This window comes from Myxocyprinus asiaticus, chromosome 10 (assembly GCF_019703515.2).
Source record: "Myxocyprinus asiaticus isolate MX2 ecotype Aquarium Trade chromosome 10, UBuf_Myxa_2, whole genome shotgun sequence".
NCBI classification, from domain to species: domain Eukaryota; kingdom Metazoa; phylum Chordata; class Actinopteri; order Cypriniformes; family Catostomidae; genus Myxocyprinus; species Myxocyprinus asiaticus.
In genome coordinates this window covers 37,628,424-37,652,987 of record NC_059353.1, presented here as the reverse complement: position 1 = coordinate 37,652,987, position 24,564 = coordinate 37,628,424, and the positions used below count along the sequence as shown (strand labels likewise).

General features: G+C 36.9%; 1 protein-coding gene across 1 annotated transcript; it reads right to left on the bottom strand.

Annotated features, from left to right (window-relative positions):
- Positions 1-27: 27 nt before the first annotated feature.
- On the bottom strand, positions 28-23,832 carry slc15a2 (solute carrier family 15 member 2). Its single transcript, XM_051708264.1, has 23 exons — positions 23,542-23,832; positions 22,690-22,736; positions 22,334-22,421; positions 16,386-16,527; positions 16,174-16,266; positions 15,910-16,009; positions 13,145-13,235; positions 12,940-13,017; positions 11,990-12,072; positions 11,782-11,865; positions 11,591-11,680; positions 8,120-8,164; positions 7,724-7,759; positions 6,799-6,887; positions 6,411-6,492; positions 6,148-6,273; positions 4,619-4,783; positions 4,407-4,453; positions 4,093-4,200; positions 3,904-4,000; positions 3,301-3,444; positions 3,118-3,222; positions 28-1,554 (listed from the first exon to the last, which is right to left on the bottom strand). Exons 1-23 carry the CDS (start codon positions 23,555-23,557, stop codon positions 1,348-1,350), a joined length of 2,163 nt encoding a protein of 720 aa, XP_051564224.1. The 5' UTR covers positions 23,558-23,832; the 3' UTR covers positions 28-1,347.
- Positions 23,833-24,564: the final 732 nt, after the last annotated feature.

Genomic DNA, 24,564 nt, shown 5'->3' with positions numbered 1-24,564 from the left:
AAAAAACTAAGTGGCATTTTTGACGGTGTTTAGGGTCATTGTCATGCTGAAAGGTGAACCACCTGTCCATTTTCAGTTGTCGAGAAGAGGGTCACAGATTTGGAGGATTCTGATGCCATGTGGCATAAGGTTTTATGGTCAGATGAGACAAAATTATTACTTTTTGGACTGAACTCCAAGCGCTATATTTGAAAAACAAACAAACACAGAACACCGCCCATAACATACCATAACTATTATGAAGCATGGTGGTAGCAACATTATGTTGTGGGGATGTTCCTCTTCAGCGGGGACTGGGCAATTGGTCAGGATTGAAGGGAAAAATGGATGCTGCCATGTATGTTTTCTTGAGGAAAATCTGTGGCCCTCTGCTTGACAACTGAAGATAATAACCCTAAACACACCATCAAAAACAATGCAGTGACTTAAGGATAGGAAGGTCAAAGTCCTTGAGTGGCCAAGTCAGAGCCCTGACCTAAAAAAACTATAGAAAACCTGAGGATGGACTGGAAGAGAGCAGATGATTTTCTAAAGGCACTGTATGGCCGTTATTTTGGACAGATATTGATACCTAGCAGCATGGAATGCAGCATCATGCAAAAGCAAAGTTTTCTGGTTACTGATGGCATTAGAGAAATGTGCTAAGTCATCCCTTCCATGAGCAAATGTGTCCAATAATTGGGGGTTACCAAGTTTAATAGGGAGGTTATGACTAGTCCCCCATAAGGTAGTCCAGCTCCATAAAATATACCACAGTTATTATTATGCTACTGATATAACTGGGAACTTCATCTCATGTGAGCATACATGATTTTAAACATTTATTTCAAAATTACTATTCATTCCTTTAGGGCTTAAACTTTATTTAATGAGGAAAAAATGACTGAGAGCATCTTTAAACATTGATAATTAATGCGTCAGCAATGTTAGACAAGAGTTAATCAAGAACACTATCATCTCAAAGGTCATAACAAAAATGACAAAAAATGATGTACAAATGAGAGCTTTAAAATGTGCAAATGGCATTTTCGTACCATTCATTTTAGACATTGGTAGTGTATGTTATTTACATGTTTATATATAAAGTTCATTACATTTTAAAATATATTTATTCATGTACAGTGCCATGTAAAGTAAAAGCACAACTCTCTCAGCACAGTATATTTTTTCTTGATTCAGCTGGAATATGATTCCTGATCAGTAGAGCTTAGCGGAAGACCACATAAAGGCCCTGGAATGACAAAATAACGTAACTGGTCTGACTAACACAGTTTGCTTTGAAAAAAGATTAGCTTATTCGCAATTAATGAATGTAGATAGTTCATAAGGAAACAAAAGTTTTCTCGGCTACATCTTGGTGCTCTTTGGCGTGTCTGTCATGTAAACTGTCTCTTTCTTCTTACTCTTGTAACCGTCAACATTCCCATCATCTGCGTCCTCTCTGAAAATCTTGTCCAGCTGGTCTGGATCAACGTAGGTGTAGAAATAGGCCATGATGGAGAAGATGATGCTGACTGCCACCAAAAGACAAGCGAAAAGGAGGAACTCCACCCACTGTGGATTACAACATCATAGGAATCAAATCATATCATCTCATGTCAGGGCAGGTATGGCGGGCTAAATTACTCAAAATTAAATATTTAAATAAATTATTAAAAACATAGTGAATTAATTACATGTCAAATTAAATAAGTAAAAATGTAAATATATAATTAAATACATAATGAAATTGTAATAAAAAAATATTAAAAATTAATGATTGAATCATTAAATAAATCAATAAATATCTCTAGTATTTCATTTTATCACTATTTTGCATCTATTTTCATTTTAGGGTTAATTTTACATTTACCTATTTGTGTCTTTTCATTTTCATCTTTGGGGTCATAGTTATCGGCACGTAATGACAGTGGGTGTCACCTTTCAAAATAGATTTCTTTGGAATTTTTGTTTAGTTTAAGGCAAGCTATTTTCACACCACAACTATGGCTGGGCTTGGTACAATCAGAGATTTCTTGTTGACGCATGCAGATGAAGTTGCTAACCAAAATGTTGACGACAGCTTCTGTCTCTGTTTCTTCTTCACTCTTCATCAAACTTTGCACGTTTTGCACTTTCAATTACTGCTGACATTCTGAGCAAATGAGAAAATTTAAAAGGAGTGCTGATTACACCCACTTTGATTGGTGTGTCAAAATGCTCTTCTTTAAATAAAAAAGATCCCAAAGCAAGCTCTTAAATGAAAATGGAGGCAGAGAGCTATTTTTTAAATGAAATTAATTCAAAGCTAGTGCTGAAATGAAATACATGGGAGATTTATGTACCGATTTAATGATGCATTTAATTAATTCACTATGTATTTAATTATTAAAATATCTGTTCATTTATTAAATGATACATTTAATTAATTCACTATATATTTAAATATGTATTTAAACATTTATTTAATGATTTAATGATGCATTGCATCAATTCACTATGTATTTAAAGATTTTTCCATTACTTTTCCAGTTGTTTGTGATTACTGGGTAAGAATTTTTTTAAATGATTTTTAGACAGAATGCATTCACAAAGAGCAATTTCTAGCCGATGACATATTTTAGATCTGAGAAAAACTAGAAAACTTTATACTCGGTATAGAAATGTCTAAAAGTGACATTTCTATGATTATACTCTACTAACTAGAAACCTAGTCAAATAAATTGTATAAGGTAAAGTTTAATGTATCTGTAATTGTAACTCAAAACATATATATATATACACATTACCAAGATACACAGAGAACTTACAAATATTAGAGAAATTACCAAGGACTTAGAAAATAAGAGTGAAAGTGATGAAAGAAAAATGATTTTGAAACAGATTCTGACTTTGAATTCTGTTTGGATGAGCCACTTTCAAAGCCACTCTTAAATACAGAGAGCTCTGAAATATTTAATCGGCTAGAAATTGCTCTTATAATAAAATCGTACAATGGAAAATGTTATTAATTTCCATAATTTTTTCAGGACTGGAAATACAATTTTTAACATTCCCCAAACATTTCCAGGAAATTTTGGGAGATCCTATATACAGTGCAAAACCATGTGTGTGTTTAGAAGAATGCCTATAGCTTACCTGTTCCATTCCGGCCCCCTCTGCCACAATTAATACAATGACATTTCCAAATGCCACAGTCATAAGCCATCCAGCCTGAAGGACAGATTTCATGCTTGCTGGTGCCTACAAACAAAAGCATTAAAATTGACAATATATGTACACAGTATATGAACAGTAAAGTAAGGCATTTGATTGACTTGCCTGTGAGTAGGAGAACTCCAAACCAGTGATGGAGAACATGACTTCTCCTGCAGTAAGGAAAACGTACTGTGGAATCTGCCAGGCAATGTGAATATTGTTGGCTTGGATATCCTCCATCTTTTTAAAAGTAAGATCATCTCTGCCCTTTGGAAAATTAACATAACTGTGTCAGTTTTTTTTGTCCCAGATAAGCATAGTGGCCAAAAAACAGTATTTGGACACATAAGCCACACATTAAAATGTATGAATTTTATTGTGTTAGATAACAACAAAAAACCCAATCTGCATCTGCAAACAAACAATGCCAGACCTTTTCTCAGAATTAAATTCACTTTGAAAATTAAGGCTTAAGATTAATCTGGCAATGTTTAATTAGGTGATCTTTGCAGACCTCACATTTAAGGTCGAGGGCCATAAATATCCACGCATCGATAAATTGAGAACTGAATGCATATTTTGCAATAGTTAAATCTCATTGTTTAGCTTGTAAAATCTTCAGCCAAGGTCTCATTGCTTTCAGCCCTTATAAAGTACACAGTAAACTTTGCTGTACAGTAAAAGGTACAGGAAAACATTAACCAGAAACTGAACTCAATCACTCACCCCTTTGAGTATGACTGTGTAGAAGGCACCGAAATCAAGAAGTCCCAGATCAATGTGATATTGGTTGGAGCCAGATATGCATTTAACTCCATTGTATCTATATAAAAAAGTCAATGCACAGTGATCAATTTGAAGAGTATGTATGAGCTATTTATGTGTATGAATTAGATGTAGGCTTCAAATACTCACTCTCCCCGTTGTATGCTGATATTGTGTGAAATCCCATAGTGAGCAGGCGCATAAAATTCATCAGTGCCCACTGTTATGTTGATACTCTCTGAGCGGGTATTGATAAACCTACAATAGACAAATATTCTTAGGCAAAAGAGTACTGAAAACTATCAAACTGTCCCAGTTGTTTTGTCAAAGGTTAGCTTGAATGTATTGATAACTGCAGCAAAGAATTAAAGTTTAACAAAGCTGTTAAACAGTAACAGACAACAATATATAACAAATGTTTTTGCCAGTATTATTTTCTGGCCAGTATTAAAGGAGCCTTTTACCTTAGATATGCAGCCCCGGTTTCAGATTTGGTGATGTGATCTTTCACCTGTTTTTGTTTTTTAATAATGAAGATGTTAAAATGTATATTTGCAACTCTGACAAACATACAGTATATTATGAACTGTTTGCTGATAAAAATCTATGATAAAATCTCTTTATCTGAACCAGATCCTTGTCATACCTGATAAAAGCAGCACTGATTTGAACTCACCAGTTTGCATGCAATGCCATCAGGTTGACTGTGCAGGATGAGGCTATAGGCCATCTGTTCTGTAAAGTTGAGCTGACACTGATGTTGTGCCCCATTGTGACTGACAGTAACTGTGTGCAGCTGGGAAACACCAGAAAGTGTAAGACTGGTGTATTCCAAAGGATCCTGTAAGATGAAAATAGTAGTTTTGTTTGTTTGTTTGTTTGTTTTTTTGACTAACCCAAGTCAAAACCATTTTCTATGGAAAGATAGATGAAACAGTAAAAATATGAAAATACAGCAAAAAGCCACTTAAAGACATAGTTCAGCCAAAAATGAAAATTCTCTCATCATTTACTCTTATGCCATCTAAGATGTGTATGACTTTCTTTCTTTTGCTGAACACAAACGAAGATTTTAGAAGAACATTTCAGCTCTGTACAATGCAAGTGAACGGTGATCAAGCCTTTGAAGCTCCAAAAATGAGATAAAGTCAGCAGAAAAGTAATCCATACAACTCCAATTGTTTAATACATCGCTTCTGAAGTGATCCAGTTGGTTTTGGGTGAGAACAGACTAAAATATAACTTTTTTCACAGTACATCTTGCCATCGCAGCCTCTAGGCACGATCATGATTTCAAGCTTGATTACACTTCATAGTGTTTAAAGCATGAGCAGAGCACTAGATGGTGCTAGGAAGTGTAATTGAGCTTGAAATCATGATCGAAAAGGAGACCGCTGTTATGATGTACAGTGAAAAAAAGAGTTATATTTTGGTCTGTTCTCACCCAAAAACTGAACTGCTTCAGAAGACATGGATTAAACCACTGGAGTCTAATGGATTATGTTTATGCTGACTTCACCTGCTTTTTGGAGCTTCAAAGGCCTGATCACCGTTCAATATAGACCTACAGAGCTGAGAAGAAAGTCTTACACATCTTAGATGGCATAAGGCTGAGTAAATGATGAGAGAATTTTCATTTTTGGGTGAACTAACCTTTTAAGGAGCATTCTTAGGCAGGGCATAAAGCTGATTGCCTAATCCCCCCCCAAATGCATATATCCAGTCTTTAGTGACCTCATTCCAAAAATATGCCAACATTTCTAACTGCTTTGTTACAAAAAGTGTATAGTTAGCGACCTGAGAAATGTAATAGTCTAGTAGTTTATATTTGCGCTTCCATAAATAATATTTTCATGATTACATAATTTCCATATCTAAGTTTACTACCACAGCATATCTATTGCTTTGTTTATTACTCTAGACCTTTTATCACTCTGACTGATATTTGAGAAACATTAAGATTGAGGGTTTTTGTGGTAAAACCTCAATTAGGCACTGACTCAAGTGGCTTATTGCTTCTATAAAACAGCGCAAACAGCAATATGATAAATTACACCAATGTTCAATAGTTACATTTATTAATACTAACAATCTGAATAATCTACAGTATTGAGAAGTACTGACCCGAGATATGTAAAAGTGTGGTAATACATATTTGCATTTTCATATACTGTATATTTCTTAATTCACTAACATTCACTTTACCTCATATGAATTGATTGGCCCTGAGAAGACATTGTGTTCAGAAAATTGCACTGTGACTTCTGAATCCATAAGATTGAAAACCTGAATGAGGCATTGTTTGGCAGGAGGGGGCTCTACGACAGTTTTCTGTGCAAGGAGATGAAATGCCATTTTGAGTTAACATTCAGTTAACATGCTTTTAGTGGTTCTAAAAATTGTACTTATTTGCATTTTGGTGCATTTTATTTTATTTATTTTTTTAAAACATTTGTAAATATACATACAATGACATTGAGTTCTACTATAGTTGCAGCACAGAAGGCAAGTGCAGCAAGGATCATGCCTGCTGCCATCTTTCTTAGTGGACTGAAAATAACCAAGAGAAAGTCAGTGGTTTATTTATTTTGTTGCCCATTAATAAAACAATCCATCATATGAAGCACATCATGACAGAACTTAACTGAAGTCTGAACCTCGTGTTTACTGTTTAGTCAACAATTTCCAGGTATGTTCTGGGTTTAAAACAAGTTAAGCTCTATCGACGGCACCTGTGGCATGCTGTTGGTTACCACAGACAATAATTTTGACTTGTCCCTCTGTTAAAAATTAATGGGGCAAGGCATTTCCAGCTCTTACTGAGTTCATGTGATTGTGTATTATTGCAGCACTCACGTGAGTTTGATCCGACACAGGCCTATCAGTGGGTATATTCCCATGTCGAAGATTGGAATAAACACCAGAATCAGCAAAGCATTCAGCATCTTAACAACAAAGAAAAATACAGCCACTGAATGACACCATAACCATTAAGCTCTCTGCAGAACATTATGTGAGGCATTGTTTATGAAGGCGATAAAAATAAACTTTTGGTGCTTAGGTTTTTTTGATAATGTCTTTACAACATCTGTCATAAACTGGCTTTGTGCAGGGTTTGGAGATGTAATAGACATAAATACATTTTTAGTCAGCTGAACTCTTATAACCATAATGTATTTACTTATTTGTACTAACTAAAAATTGACCTCTTGATGGAACACAAAAAGAGATGTTTAGTAGAATGTTAGGGACTGACAGCCTGAGTAACCATTCACTTTCAATGCGTCTTTTTTCTATAAAACGGAACTGAATGGTGACTGAGGCTAACATTCTGCCTCCAATCTCCTTTTGTGTTCTACGGAAGAAAGACAATTTGGAAGGGTTTGAAACAAAATTAGGTAATTTTGTAAAGAGTAAAAGATGTAAGAATTTTCAATTTTTGGGGAACTATCCCTCAAAAGCGCTTCCTGAAAATTCAAGTAATGTGCCAGCCTTAAAATAAATATAATGAATAATACTTTTTAATGATTTAATTTTGTACACAAATTTAGAGTGAAGTGCCATTTTAATTGTTTTAATTTTACACAATTAAAAAATAAATTAATACAATAACACTGTATATCTAGATGTATTTTATACATCTATATAATAAAATAATTAAATGATTGAATGAAAAATGACAAATAAAAATCCCATCATGAGACAAACCCCACCCCCACTGGGAAACTACTGTAGACTATGTGTATATTTATTTGACAATCTGTCTGTCTTTCTGTCTTACCTGCATTTGATCAGGCTTTAGTACAAATGCTCCACCCTATAAAACACAAATTATGAACTTGTTATTCCGATTTTTAGCTCAACTTCCAGCACTTTAATTTCTGTTGGAAAAGAAGGGAGTGTTCAGAAATGTATAACCTTTGGATTCAACAGTGGGGAAGTCAATGTCTTGATATTGTGATCAAATCAAATGATCAGGTCATTTCAAGGACATCAGTTAACACCATGTTATCTTATCACTCAACTTGATGCGTTGCTTAAATACTCAAAATCACAAAATAATATTATGAAATGTGACGTTTGCTTTCTCATCAGCACATCATGGTTAAATAAATCTGATTCCAATCACAGTTAAGTGATAACATATTATTAGGAAGTCCCAAAGGAAAGGACTTACGAAATTCATGTTCATCCGAGTGGCTTGGAGAGTCCAGCGGGACCCCTGGCATAAAACAAAGAAAATTACAGTTTTTTCTTTTCGAAGTTAAGGCATTAAGGATTTTTTTTCTTCTGCTGGCCCACTTGGGTGAGATTTTTACTTGACTTGCCAACATTTTCACTGGCTCCACCTTAAAAAAATGTTTGATACTAGGTTGGGTTTTTATTTTGCAATAACAGCTGGTAAGAATACAGTTATAATGTTACTGATGTGAAGAGGCACTTCTTAAAGCCACAGCACCAAAAAAAACTGACCATTTAATTCAGGTCAGAGATATCAAAATATGACTTTCTAACATTATAAGTGGACCTCTGGATAAATATATAAAAAAATGTATGTTATGAACCTTAAATTAAAACATCAAGCTGTTACAATGAAAGCTCATAAAGGAATATTCTGGGTTCAATACAAGTTAATGTCAATCGATTTCATCTTGTCCCTCCTTTTCTTTAGAAAAAGCATATATCAAGGTTACAGTGAGGCACTGTATGAATGGGGCCAATTTTTGGAAGGTTTAAACACAGAAATGTGAAGCTTATAGTTTTATAAAAGCACTTTCATTCTTCTGTTAAAACTCATGTATTATTCAAGCAGTAAAGTTGTTTAAATCGTCATTATTACAATCATTTTAGGGATTTAGGGTTTGATGACATTACATAGTCATTGCAACAAAGTTGTAAAATTGGCTAAAATTTTACACAGAAAAGGTTATTAGGTGATTTTATCATACTAAAATCATGTTAACATGCATTTTGTTTATGACTTGTGGCTATACTTTTGAAACTGTGAGTATTTTAATGTTCAAAAACTGACCCCCATTAACTTCCATTGTAAGTGTCTCATTGGAACCCAGATATTTGCATTTTTTAACGAAAAGGAGGAACAAGTCCAAATTAATTTTTGTGGTAATCAATATCATGCCACAAATACTGCTGATTGAGTTAAATTTGTATTGAACCTGGAATATTCCTTTAAGTGAAATACTGGGACAACACTTAAAGCAGTGGTTCCCAACCCTGTTCCTGGAGGCCCCCAAACACTGCACATTTTTTCACATAATGCACATAATGATTTTTGGCCACTGTTTGTGCTTATCTGGTTGAACAAAAACTGACACATCTGACACACCCAATTTAGGCTGTGGAGTATCTACTAATGAGCTGAATCAGGTGTTTGTTTAGGAAGATATTCAAAATGTGTAGTGTTGGGGGGCCTTCAGGAACAGTGCTTTCACTCAAAAATAAAAAATTCTCTCATCATTTACTCACCATCATGCCATCCCAGATGTGTATGACTTTTTCTTCTCAGAACACAAACAAAGATTTCTGAAAGAATATCTCAGCTCTGTAGGTCCATGCATTGCAAGTGAATTGTGGCCAAAACTTTGAACCAGGGACTAAAAAGGAAATGTTTTTCGGTTCGTTCTGAGCTGAAACAGTATTTTTTCGTTCCAGTTCAAGCGTTTCACTGCCTCCTTTCCAATTGGTAACCGGTTACAAAGAAATTAAAGAAAGGTTAATGGTGCTGTAAGCAATTTTAGCCGTTCTAACTGAGCGGCTAAAAAACAGAACGAGACAGCCGTTGATTGAGCCACACTCCCTCTTTCCAAAACCCCGCACGGATACAGTTGAAACCGGCACTAAGAATTTTTCCACGGTTGTCAAACACAACAGTAGTGAAATAGCTCCCTCGACTGACAAATTATAAATCAGAATATGGCATTAAGCCTCAATAATTCGCTGCAACAACAACACTATGAGAATGCACAAAATGATTGACAGGCAGAAAGTGTCAGAGACAGCCTCGTGCCTCATGCCACTTATTTCAGTGATATCTTTCAGGAAGTAGGACATTTTTTTGCATACCTTTTCATGAAAAAAAAAAAAATCACTTACAGTACCTTTAATTATGATCTTTTTTCTTTTCTTTTTTTTTTTTTTTTAAATAAAATGGTACTCTGTGCTAAGGGTGGATGATGTACCAGTTGCAGTGTTACCAGATCTATCAAGAACAAAAGGGACCTGGTCTGGAAAAACACGCTCAAAATAAGGGACTTGCCTCAACCAAAATAAGTGATAATAAGCAATTCCGTTTTTTTCCCCTTGTGGGGGAATTATCAGCATAGAAATCATAACAAGCAAAGTATACAGAAGCCTTTATAAAATAAAGTATTTTCAGTAAATGTATTCTTAATATTAAATATATCCCCCCAAAATATTTTAAGTATTTAAAAAATATATCTAGCCATCTAAAATCTATAACATTAATAGCCAGAATTTCTCTCTCCTGCATGTATGCACACACTGCTTGGGGGTGTTTGGACTAAACGTCATCTTATGTGGGCAGAATTATTTTATTTTAAACATGTAATAATTATTTAATAATTTAATTTTAATTATTGTTTTAATTACAGATCTGCATTTCGGTCAAAACTTGGCGGCAACAAATCTGTATCAATGCATCATCTAACAATAATTCAGTGAAGACTTGGAAACAACTGAGAAATATACTTTTTACCTCAATATTTTTCCTTGTACCTGGATTAACCATGCATGTATACATAGTAATTATATATAGTTGTCTAAAAGGTCTTCAGCATGTCACAGAAGGCTGCATTCACAGCATGCATTAAAGCAAAGAAATGTGTGATGCAGCAGTTAATTCAGAATCAAATCATGTTCAACTAAAAAAGAGAGAAGCCTTATTTTTTGGGAAACAGAAAGAGGTGTAATTATGAAAATTGACTGTAATAAATCATTTAGACTTTTGTGTCATGAAAAAAAATTATCAGAATGAAATTAACTGGTTTTTAACAGTTTTCTACATGTTTAACATTTTCATTCCTTCTGTCCTTGCTATGGTGCTCCAAAAAAAACACATAAAGGCAGCATAAAAGTAATACATATGACTCCAGTGGTATAGTCAATGTCTTCTGAAGCAATTTTATCAATCTTGGGTGAAAACAGACATACAGGATACAACTCCAATTTCACTGTGACTCTTGCCATTGCAGTCACTAGGCACAATCATGATTTCAAGCTTAATTCCTAGAGCTTGACACATGCGCAAAGCGCTAGATGGCGCTAGGAAGTGTCGAGCTTGAAATTATGATTGCCGAAGAGACTGCTGATGTCAAGATTTATTGTGAAAAAGGAGTTATATGTTGGTCTGTTCTCAGCCAAAACTGATTGGATTACTTCAGAAGACATGGATAAAAACACTGAAGTATTTTATGCTACCTTTATGTGTTTTTTGTAGCTTCAAAGTTTTAGTCACCATTCACTATATGTATGGACTTTCTAAAAATCTTTGTTTGTGTTTTGCAGAAGAAAGTAAGTCATACACATCTGGGATGGCATTAAGGTGAGTAAATAATGAGAGAATTTTCACTGTTCTTTAAGTTGACAATTTCATGGATTAACCTTTTACCTGTTGGTCAAAGAGAGCCCAAAACATGGGCAATGGAATGTAGAGAACCAGCACCCTAAACACCATTTTAATTTCCTGGATGAGCCTCTTCTGTTAAAAAAAAATCAAACTCATGCTTTAAAACCTGAGCAGATTTGGTCGATAGAGCAACAAAATAGTTATGCATAGGCTAGCAATTCAAATAATCATACCGGGTACTTCTCCTCTGCCCAATCAAGCCAGTGACTCCGTTTTGGGCTGTTCTTGGAAGTTCTCCACCGGTTGTGAATAGCAAACTGAAAAACATTAATAAAATAGAGTAAAAAGAAGACTCCTCAATACCTAAGCTTCTGTTAGCCTTCTTTCCATGCTCCATATACTTCAGTAACACATGAAATAAACTTTTGAGAGTATACTTACCCCAATACATTTGCAAACACGAGCAAGGACATTCCCCTCAGGAGGACTCTTCTTATATATCCCATTTCCAGCAATAAAAACCACTACATGAACAGGTGCAGAGTTGTTAATGTACAGTAATTGCATGCCTAATTTGTCTAATGGGGTACATAAAGGGGCCCTTTTTCTAGTAATGATGTACTGTAGTAGTATGCTGTTTCTAAGAGTGCATACATAATCATATATAGGCTAATAGAAGTCATAATGTATTTGCAAAAATTTTATTTCTCTGTTTTCAAATGTACCACCCTCACAGCTGTCCTTAAAGGGAGAGTTCACCCAAAAATGAAAATCCTGTCATCATTTACACACGTTGATCCAAACCGGTATGACTTTATTTCATCTACGGAACACAATAGGCAGAATGTTAGGGATTGACAGCCTCAGTCACCATTCATTGTATGGAGAAAAAAAAAAAATGTAATAAAAGTGGATGATGACTGAGAGAAACATTCTCCCTAAAATCTCCTTTCATGTTCCATGGAAAAAAGAAAGACATATCGGTTTGGAACAACATTAAATGATGACAGAATTTTCCATTTAGGGCGAACTTTTCCATTTTCGTTTTTATCTACTATTGCTAGGTGAGCTAAATAGTAACCGACACAAAGAAAGAATCACTATATGTGTGTATAGCCCTGAAAGTCCATTCAGTGTGCGGACCAAAGCCAAATCCCTCCTCCCTCTATACAGGGTTCACGGTTCAGGGAATGGGATTTGCTAAGCATGTTCTATAATAACATACTGGGATTTCAGAATAAATGCTAAAATATACAGACATGCCAACTGAGAGTCTTGGTGAAGTTGGTTTCACAAATACAATCCATGTGGATTACCATGTGGCTTACTCTTCTCAAATTCCATCCATCCTAGCAGCTAAAATATCAAAAAGAAACTGAGAAGACCCTCACCTAGAGCAATGACCATTAAAGCCGCAGGGACTCCAAAGGCCAAGGCATAGCAGTCTCCACCAAAGCATTGCACATCACCTGTGAAGTTTCAGTGTGTTGTGATTATCTAAGGTTTCCGTCATGGACATGATAATCACATTTTATGACTGTCATATACATTTATTGCATAATTGCAAAGAAAAAAAAAGGTTATCTTGAGACTGACCTCTTAGTACTGGTGTGACAATGGTTGATAGGACACTTCCAGCATTGATTGACATATAAAAGATTGAGAAGAATTTTCTCCTCTCATCTGTCTGAAAAAAGAAAGGATTAAGAGAAGTTAGATAATGTACTGTTTTAATGGAATGGTTATTCAGAGAATATCTTCCAGTCATCCCCTCCACTGAGCTGTTAACTGTTAACGACCAGATCACTGAATCAGAATCAGCTTTATTGCCAAGTATGCTTACACATACAAGGAATTTGTCTTGTTGACAGGAGCTTCCAGTGTACAACAATACAAAAACAATACAAAAACAGCAGCAAGACATAGATAATAATAAAAAATAAAAAATAATTATACACATACGTACATACACACACAGACACACACACACATACATAGACACATACACATACGTAGTGCAAATCTAATACAAATCTGTTATCTGTTATGTACAAGGCAAAATACAAATCTGTTATGTACAGTGCAAATGTTTTTTTTGTTTTTTTTTCAGAGGAATGAAATGGCAGAAGAGATTGGATGTGTTTGATAAATATAAAAAAGACTAAACTGTGTATTGCACATAGTTATTGCTAAATGGGGCAATTTAACTGTTCATGAGATGGATATCCTGAGGGAAAAAACTGTTCCGGTGCCTGACGGTTCTGGTGCTCAGAGCTCTGAAGCATCGGCCAGAAGGCAACAGTTAAAAAAGGTCATGGGCAGGGTGAGTGGGGTCCAGAGTGATTTTTCCAGCTTTTTTCCTCACTCTGGAAGTGTATAGTTCTTGAAGGGGGGGCAGGGCAACCAATAATCCTCTCTGCAGTCCGAACTGTCCTTTGTAGTCTTCTGATGTCTGATTTAGTAGCTGAACCAAACCAGACAGTTATTGAAGTGCAAAGGACAGACTCAATGACTGCTGAGTAGAACTGTATCAGCAGCGCCTGTGGCAGGTTGAACGGCTTACAGTTAATAAAAAGCACTTCCAAATTAGGACAGCACATCCTCTTTAATGTTGTTACATCTGTACACCAACTTTCATTGATGTAAAAGCATGTTCCACTGCCTCTCGTTTTCCCCGTTAACTCCGCGGTGCAATCCGCTCTGCACAGCTGGAAGCCCGGCAGATGTAACGCGCTGTCCGGAATGGCTTCACTCAGCCAGGTTTCTGTGAAGCACAAGGCAGCAGAGTTTGAAAAGTCCTTGTTTGTACGGGTGAGATGTAGTTCGTCTGTTTTGTTAGGAAGAGAGCGGAGTTTCGCTAAATGAATACTCGGCAGCGCTGTTCGAAAACCGCGCCGACGGAGCCTGACCAGCGCGCCTGCTCGTCTCCCTCGCCTGCATCTCATAGTGCGTTTAAACAACACAGCTGTGCCTCCGACTAAAATGTCCACCAAAACGTCCGAATATTCAAAAACCGGGAAAAGGTTGTCTGGTATATGCTGCCGAATGTTCAGCAGTTCGTCCCTGGTAAAACTGACTGGAAAAATATTACTAAACACAGGATAAACAAACAAAAACAACAAAAGAACTGAAGAGCTACAAACCAAGGCAGCCATCCGCGGCGCCATCTTGATCAGGGAGGGTTGATCAGATTTAGTGAGTTGAACTCAAGAACCGGATCAGTTCGATTTGTGAAAGAGATCATTCAGACAGATTATGTGAACTGGATCAATTGATTCAACGAAAAGATCACACTGAAAAGAGGATTCATTAACAAATCGGACCTCACTACTTCTCTCAAGAACTAGGGTTGTGTGGACCATTTTTTATAAAACTTTTATGGCTCTTTTTTGTTATTCACTTGTATTATACAATGCATTCAGAAAGTATTTAGACCCCTTCATTTTTTTAACATTTTGTTATGTTGCAGCCATATGCAAAAATGCTTTAAAAATTTTTTTTTCCCATATTCATCTACAATCCATACCCCCATAATGACAAAGCAAAAAACAGCAAATTTATTAAAAATAAAAAACTGAAATATCAAATAATTTTATTTTAATATCAATAAAAAGTATTCAGACCCTTAACTCTGTACTTAGTTGAAGCACCTTTGGCAGCGATTACAGCCTCAAGTATTTTTGGATATGATACGACAAGTTTTGTACAAGTTTGTTGGATTTGGGGATTTTCTGCCATTCTTCTCTGCAGTTCCTCTCAAGCCATTTTCAGGTCTCTCTAGATGTTCAATTGGGTTCAGGTCCGGGCTCTGGCTGGGCCACTCAAGGACATTCACAGAGTTGTCCCTAAGCCACTCTTGCGTTGTCTTGGCAGTGTGCTTAAGGTTATTGTTCTGCTGGAAGATGAACCTTCGGCCCAGTCTGAGGTCCTGAGCACTCTGGACCAGGTTTCATTTAGGATATCTCTGTATTTTGCTGTGTTCAACTTTCCTTCAACCCTGACAAGTCCCCCAGTCCCTAATGCTGAAAAACACCCCCACAGCATGATACTACCACCACGCTTCACCATTGGGATGGTATTGTGCAGGCCATCGGGTTCTTGATCACCTTTCTTACCATGGCCCTTAATGCCACCTGCAACCAATTAGTAATAAAAAGCAGCTAATCATGGTTTTGCCCAGCTGTGATGCACTAGACTATTGGCTATTTACAAAAAAGGCAAGCCCTTTTTCATGTCCTGCCCAAACGAATATTGAAAAGAACATTTTCTTTAAACACAACAGAGAAATTTGCGTTCGTCAAATTATTTCATTGGATATTTAATGGAATTTGTTTTGCAGTGACTGTGATGTCATGTCTTACATGCTCCTCATCAAACTGGTCACCACCAAAAGCTGCAACACACGGTTTGATCCCTCCTGTCCCAAAAGCTATAAGGATCAGACCAAGAATTGACAGAACTCTATGAGGAAATAAAAAAAAGTATTTTGTTTTCACCGCACATCCAAAACAATTACAGTACTTTCTCTCTCACACAAAACATACACAAACACAATGCCCATACAGATAAACTGTACAATCACAGTGATGCATCCTTCAACTTGTCTGGCATCAAAAGAAGCTTACATATGAATGGTGCTGTCTCCCACATCAGGAATGGCCCCAACAGATTTGACCACATGACCAATCACATAAACTATAGACAGATAGATGATGGTTCTGTGAATGGAGACACGCATAGATTATTGCTGTTATCTTCAACAGCAACTATTAATTGGTTCATCTACTGAGTATACAGTAATTACACAATCAAACTGCAAAAAGACTACATCACTTACCTGAACTTCCCCAACCAGGAGTCTGCTATCAAGGCCCCCAAAAGTGGAGTAAAGTAGCAAAGGCTTGAGAAAGCATGGTACACAGCTGTTGACAGATTCTTGTCCCAGCCCAGGTAGTGGATGAAGTAAAGTGTGAGCACCGCTTTAATTTGCATGATAATACAATATTAATAACGTGATATTAGATTACACAACTTTTCATTTGAAACTCAACAAATTCTCAATTTAATGTTTAACAACTGAAATGTCTGCACTGCAACAATAATTATCTTAAGCTTAATAAAATGCATGTATATACAACCCAAATTCCGAAAAAGTTGGGACAGTATGATAAATGCTAATAAAAACAAAAAGGAGTGATTTGTAAATTATATTCACCCTTTGCTATATTTAAAGCACTACAACTACACATTATATGATGTCTTTCCTTGTGAATTTCATTGCTTTTTGAAAATGTACAGTAATTTCAAATCAGATGATTGCAACACGTTCCAAACAAGTTGGGACAGTCGAGTGTTTACCACTGTGAAATATCACCATTTCTTCTAATAACACTTATTAAGCATTTGAGCACTGAAGACACAAGTTTAAGTTTAAAAAGTGGAATTTTCCCCCATCATCCATTATGTAGGTCTTTAGCTGCACAATTGTACGGGGTCTTCGTTTGCCATATGGTGTGCTTCATAATGCACCACACATTCTCAACTGGCGACAGGTCAGGACTGCAGGCAGGCCAATCTAGCAACCACACTCTCTGCTTACGCAGCAATGCACTTGAAATCCAGGCAGTATGTGGTTTGAAGTTGTCCTGCTGGAAAATGCAGGGACATCCCTGGAAAAGACGGTGCTGGATGGCAGTATATGTTGCTCCAAAATTTGTACATATCTGTCTGCATTCATGGTGTTCTCACAGATGTGTGAGTTACCCATGCCATGGGCACTGACACACCCCTGGCCCATACAGACGCTGGCTTTTGGACCTGACGCTAATAACAGCTTGGATGGCCCTTTTCCTCTTTGGCCCAGATAACACAACGGCTTAGTTTTTCAATTTTTTTTGGGAAATGTGGACTCTTCAGACCAAAAAACACAGTTCCACTGTTCTACTTTCCATCTAAGATGAGACTGAGCCCAGAGAAGTTGGCAGTGCTTCTGGACAGTGTTGATGTAGGGCTTCTGCTTTGCATAGTAAAGTCTTAACCCTTACCAGCCGGAGCGTTCAAATGGTTCCTGTCTCAGTATCTTCGCCGTCCAATCACCGATTTTATTTCTGAAAACTGCCAGATACTCATGACAATATAAGCTAAAAGCACATATGATTGGTTAAGGGGTTACTGGGTGTGAATAATAAATGTATCGTCATACGCGTCATCCTCCATTTGCCTGAGCGGAGCCTGAGAGGATACGCTGGGAGATTACCTCCAGTGTTGGACTTACTGCTTCAAATTGAAAAATGAGGTGATCTTTCAAGGTAAGACAAGTTATTTAACATGTGTTGTCAATATTGTCTATTGAAAGTCAAAACGTTTTAGTTACAAAGCATTTATTTGTAGGAGTAACACTAGTTATTTCTGGAAAAAAATGACATGACCGTCGGCGTTCATCGGACAGGCAGCTAGCCTCTATTTTTAAGCAGATTTCTGTGAAACTTGCTAAATAAACATTAGCTAGCAATACTATGTACATTTTTAACTAAATATCAATAACTTTTTTGCCAATTTTGTCGCTTGTGAAAAATCCGCCTGAAGTAATGTGAGGCAGAGAGCAGACGCTGTCCAGACCTGCCTGGAAACTGGCCTGCTAGTTAGACAAGTTATCTAGCTTGTTGATTTTCCATGTAATAAAAAAAAAAAAATGGTAGATATCTTTCTATAATTTAGCAGATAGCCTTACCCATCCATCACACAGACATGATTTTAGGTTGTGTGTAGCTTCCTGTTCACAAGGAAAGTATGAGAGGGCTGTCTGCAGTTGTACATTCTGGTTAGTCTGCAAGCCTTTGGTGACTATTCAGTGTATGGATTTGTGAAGAACACACTGCTGGCTACCAATTGTTGTATTTTTGTTGTTGTTGTAGAGATGGATAGAGACTATGGCTCCCTGCTCAGCACCCTCAAGAGAAGGAGGCAGCTGACTGCTGATGAGCTTAGGTTCATAGCAGAGGAGGACATGGCTCATGAGGGCATGAGCACACTGGAGGAAGAACTGCTGTACCAGGAAATACTGCAGGAAGACCCGGACCACGAGGAGATGGAGGATGAGATGGAACCTGATCCCCAGCCAAGACCATCAACTGGGTATGTATGAATGTGTATGTATTGTTTGTTTCTATTTCTCATATGACTGATACTCACAGTAACACTAACACTGTTACTCTTATTATTTTGGGTATGGCTAGCCATTCTTGCACAGGTCCCAAGTCAGCTAGAAAGCATAAATGCTTCATTGACTCTGTTTCTTATCCCTCGTACTCTGACATCGATTCACAGGCACCAAAACCTCTCCCATTTAAGCCTAGCTGTCCATTCGGTATCGAGTTAGGTAGCATGTGTCAGTCTGTGTGGTCAACCTCCAATATGATGTTGCAAGAAATTGACTTTTTAAGTTGCTGAAATATGCAGCTTTACAAACCATCAGGGGTGGGAGCTCGTCCTAAACTGTCCATCATATTCCAGCTACCAAGGAGCCTGGATGGAGGTGACCCCCGATGAATTTTACAAATTTCTTGGGTTGCTCATTTACATGGAGTTTTCAATTCTCCCTGATTCCCATCGTCATTGGGAAACCAAGTCACTTCAGGGCTCGTGGGCGAGGGGATTTATGTCGCGTGACCGCTACAAGGCTCTTTTAGCAGCTCTACATGTTGTAGACCCTACCACAGAGGATAATCAGGATCGCCTTAGGAAGTTGTGTTATCTTATGGACCACCTCAAACAAAAACGCCAGCAGCTCTTTCAGCCTAACCAAAATCTCGCAACAGATGAACGTATGGTCAAGTCTAAAGCTCGGTCAGGATTTAAACAATACATGAAGGGCAAGCCTACTCGGTGGGGTTTTAAATTATGGGTAATTGCAACATCAGACTCGGGGTATACTCTCGACTTTAATGTTTACACAGGTAGACGTGATGGCCGTGTCACTGACTTGGCCACCAAAGTAGTTGAATCGTTACTGCAGCCATTCAAAGGCCAGGGCCACAATGTTTGGTTTGGCAACTTTACATATCCCCAGCTCTTATGGTTAGAAATGGGAACTAATGCCTGTGGGACATGCAGGGTGAATCGTAAACTGTTTCCTGCAGAATTTAAAGACATCAAGGACATCACAGTGGATGGGAACGCAAGGATGGGAACGCAAGAGAGCTCGTGGGGATAGTGATAGGAAGTAGTGTAGGATTGAGGGGAATATACTTGTAATTCAGTGGAAGGACATGCGTGCAGTTACATGCCTCTCCAATTTCCACAATGCGAATGGCTCAACCGAAATTACTAGGTTTGTAAAAAATGATGGCGACTGGACAAAAGAAGTAGCCCTCCAGCCCACTGTCATCAGCGATTATAACAAAAGCATGGGCGGTGTTGATAGGTCAGACCAAATGATAAAATCTTACGACGTCCTACAAAAAACTCCACTTTTTAACAACTAAAATCAATCGTTCAAATGCTATTTTCTTCCACTTCATAGACATTGCCGTCGTCAATAGTTTCATATTGTTTAAGGAATGGCAACACATTCATGCGGCACCAGGGTATGAGCGTAGACCGGTGAACTTAACCCAGATAGATTTCAGAGAAAACCTGGCTCGTCAGCTGGGAGGTATCGATATTCACACAAGTTTCCCTTTGCATACACTAAAGCCTGTAGTCCCTCCTTCGTCATCACTCCACATAGCCCATGTCCCTAAATTTGAAGAGTCCTCTAAGACATGTTGGCTATGCAATCGGAAAAGTAGGACTGAAAATAAAACTAAAGTAGCTTGTTGCGCGCCGGAATGTAACGGCAAAAGACTTTGCTTGGTTCGCGATAGGAACTGTTTTCAGTCTTGGCACTCAGCTGAGTGTGACCAGTTTCGCGAAGAGGCCTAGGTTTGGCTTTGTTTACTGGTGTTATTGTCCTCCCCCTCCCCTCTTTTATCCCTCTCTTCTCTCCACAGGTATTGCAGTTGTTGAGTATTTATGAATTTATATATATTCTGTTCCTGCACTCTTTATTAAAAATGTTTTTACTGTAGATATTTCGAAAGTTTGATTTTGTATGTTTTTCTGTGTAATTCATGTTTATTTCTAATGTTCAAATTAAATAAAGTGTGTGTTTTATTGAACACATAAAATGGATATTTCAGTGTTTGTGTCCTTCAATTTCAGATGCAATCTCAATTTATTATTACAGGTGCTCAAAAGGAGTATTTGAGGAGTGGTCATGTGAAATGTATCTTAACATTCTAAATGTTTGTTTTATTCCGTTTTCCCACTAATCACTAGAATGGTCATAACTTTTAAACAATAGATTATATTTCTAATCTGTCTGCTATTCTACATTGCCCACAAAATTATGTATATTTCATACATTCTAAGTTTCCCTCTAGCTTGTAATTAAAATGGTTGAAAATGCAGTTGTCTTATGAAGTATGGTGGCCGGAGAAGATTTTTGTAAAAATTGCTGTGTGAAATCTTATTGATAAAGGATGATTAGCTTTAAATAATCATACATATATTTATATCATTTGAAAGTCCTAGTTCTTCTCTTCAATATGGTATATACAGTTCAAGTGTGTGATGTTATATGAATATGAATGTAATAAGAATATTGAAATGAATATCATATTCTGGCACAGAATGGAATTTTGGGCTCAGGCTTTAAAGGGTTAACTTGCATCTGTGGATGCAGCGGCGAGTGGTGTTGACTAAAATAGGTTTACTAAAGTTATCCCAAGCCCATGTTCATGATATCCATTACAGATGAATCATGTTTTTTAAGACAGTGACATCTGAGGGATCAGAGATCACGTGCATTCAGAAGTTGTTTTCGTCTTGCCCTTTACGCACCGAGATTTGACCAGATTCCTTGAATCTTTTAACTATATTGTGCACTGTAGAGGGTGAAATTTCCCAAATCCTTCCAATTTGTATTTGGGGAACATTGTTCACAAAGTGCTGGATTATTTGCTGAAGCATCTGTTGGCAAATTGACAAGTCTCGAATGATCATTGCTCTTTAAGGACTAGGCTGTTTTTAGAGGCTCCTTATATACTATGACATGACTGCCTCACCTGTTTACCATCTCCTGTTTCACATCACCTTGTTATTTCAACTCGTCAAATTGTTATTAGTCTTAAATTGCCCGTCTCAGCTTTTTTGGAGCGTGTTGCAATCATCTGATTTGAAATTACTGTACATTTTCAAAAAACAATGAAATTCACAAGGAAAAACATCATATAATGTGTAGTTGTAGTGCTTTCTATAAAGCAAATGGTGAATATAATTTACAAATCACTCCTTTTCGTTTTAATCAGCATTTTTCATACTGTCCCAACTTTTTCGGAATTGGGGTTGTATAACACATTTGTATACATATATATGTACTGTATGTAAAAAATAAATCAAACAGTATTTAGCAATGTTATGCACCATGAGAAATGTTTCTTTCGGTTATGTATTTTAATTGAGATCCCACTGGTAACTGGAGTCATACAGGGCAAAGTACTTAGAAAACAGTACTGTGAACATACCTTGGTACATTGTTGCTATATTATGTGCTTATATCACATTATTATGATATACAGTATAACATGGTGTTTAATGATTTCCAAATTCATGAACCATGGTACTGTACTTACATGGTACTCTAAGGTACTTCAAACAATACCATTGTAAATGAGAAACCACTGGTACTACCATGGTCATTTTTGTTAGTGTAACAAGCTTTCAAATGGGTTTCCATTGGATTACCTTTCATGCCATAGTAAGAGAATCTCTCACAGAACTCGTTGACCACAATGAAGGCAATGCTAACTGGATAGTTAGTCCCACATAATTTCTGAGGATACATAAATAAGCATTTGAGAATAATCAGGCACATCACATTTGAAATGAAAGAAAAAGATATGGAACAACCTCACGCTTCATGTTACTGAACATTAATCTGCGCATCTGACAATTCAATCATCAACATTTCATGTAGTAGTTATATTTCTTGTTTAGCCAGGAGGCGTCCTTCTTTGCAATTAAAGATTAAACAATTTCACAATGTGTAAAACAAGCTCTGAGATTGCTGAGTTAGTAGAATCGGGTTAAATTTATCTCACCGGCGAGCTCTGCCTTTTTCCATGGACCTCCACGTCAACCTTTTTGTCTAGAGTAAAAGAAAGAAATATAAAAGAACAGAATTTGTGAATTTACCAAAATTGTTATAATTAATATACAGAAGATATTTGAATTATAGAAGATACAGAAGAAATTTTGCCAACAAGTAAACAGTCACTTGCAAGGACACAGCTGTAGACAACTGATTGTATTGTGACTAAGTAATGCATTGATGGAAATACTGATATTAGCCCAATATTTTTGATCATTAACAACTATTATGACTGTACATCCTTATTTTTAGCAGGATCCTGCGGTACATTTCGACTTGTTTAAGGAGTATGGAAAGTTTTAAAAGCCACAAAGTAATGCACAATCCGACTGCATGCAAAGTCACAGGAACACAACATTGTTTTCCCCACACGTGCCAGCCACTGTTGCAGTAAACATTCCTGTAGAAATCATCGATTACCCAACAGGAAGAACATTTCTACAGGGCATATTTTGCTTTATTTAGCATTGTAATCCTCAATTCTGTAATATCTGTGTGAAAGATTTACTCAAGGCCCGCACATTTTGTTAAAACCTTTCCATGGTAAAACATTTAGCACTTTACACTGAAAAAAAAAAAAAAAAAAAAAATATATATATATATATATATATATATATATATATATATATATATATATATATATATGTATATTGTGCATAAATTCCACAGCGAGTTGTCAACTCCAATATCCAAGACACACTGCACTTCTCTTAGATACGAAGGCAAAATTGGACGTGCAAGGACGACATCGTAAAATAAAAGCATATTTAAGAAGCCTGGGTTTAAAAACAGCCCTCGTTACCATTCATCTTTTCCATGTCTTCAATTAATCCTTCACTGTTTCGGGAAATTCAATATCCAGTGGGTTCCCGAACACGATTCCGAGTCAGTCCCGCCACAGAGAGTGAAAACTCGTCCGCCTAACTGTGCTCTTATAGCAGTTCAACCTTCTTCGGTTAATGTTCTACTCATTGACAAAGAATCGGTAACTCCGAAACGAATGGGTCGATGCCCAACACATGCACGAGATTATTTTGTTTATGCACGAGCTTTCTGCAATGTTCATATAAAGCGGATCCTGCAGATTCGTTGAAAGATCAGGGAAATTTTGGGGTTTCTATAAATACAACGCAGTCCTTTTCCTTGCTTGGCATGTCAGGCTGTTGGAGTTGTAGTAGTCTGTGGCAAATGCTCCCTAATTAGTAAACTTGTAGCCCCTTCACTCCACAGCTCTGCAGGCACTGCGGCGGCGCATCTTAACGGGATTAGTGGTCAGACACAATGAACAATGAGATCACTGCCTTTCGGATAGTTTTTAAATCAAACATGTTTACTAAATAAATAAATAAATAAGATATTCAAAGATATTTATTAACTATTTAGTGGTGTGGTGGGTGAGAGAGAGAGAGAGAGAGATAGAGAGAGAGAGATTGATTTTCTCCTTTTACTGAAAAAGAGGCCAATGGAGTGAAAGTTTTCCCGAGTCTAAAATGCAAACGCCTGTTAAGTTGAGAAGGATACACAGTAGCTCCAGGCAGAGCTACAAAAAGGGGAAGGAGTTCCAAACCGCCAGAAAAGATATAGGGGGCCCCCTAACCCTTCTGGAGTTCTCTGGCCTGCAGCTATAAATCCTTGGTTAAGTTTGACATAGGGAGTTTGCGCCCTCTGCAGGACAATATAAAATCTTTCCAAACATGTCCTCTCTCCCTTAATAAATAAATGTCGTGATTATTATTCAAAAACAATAACATAGAACACCATGGACGAAGGTGAATTCAAACACACAAGAAAAAGGCAAAAAAGCAAAATAAGGTGCTTTAAAAAA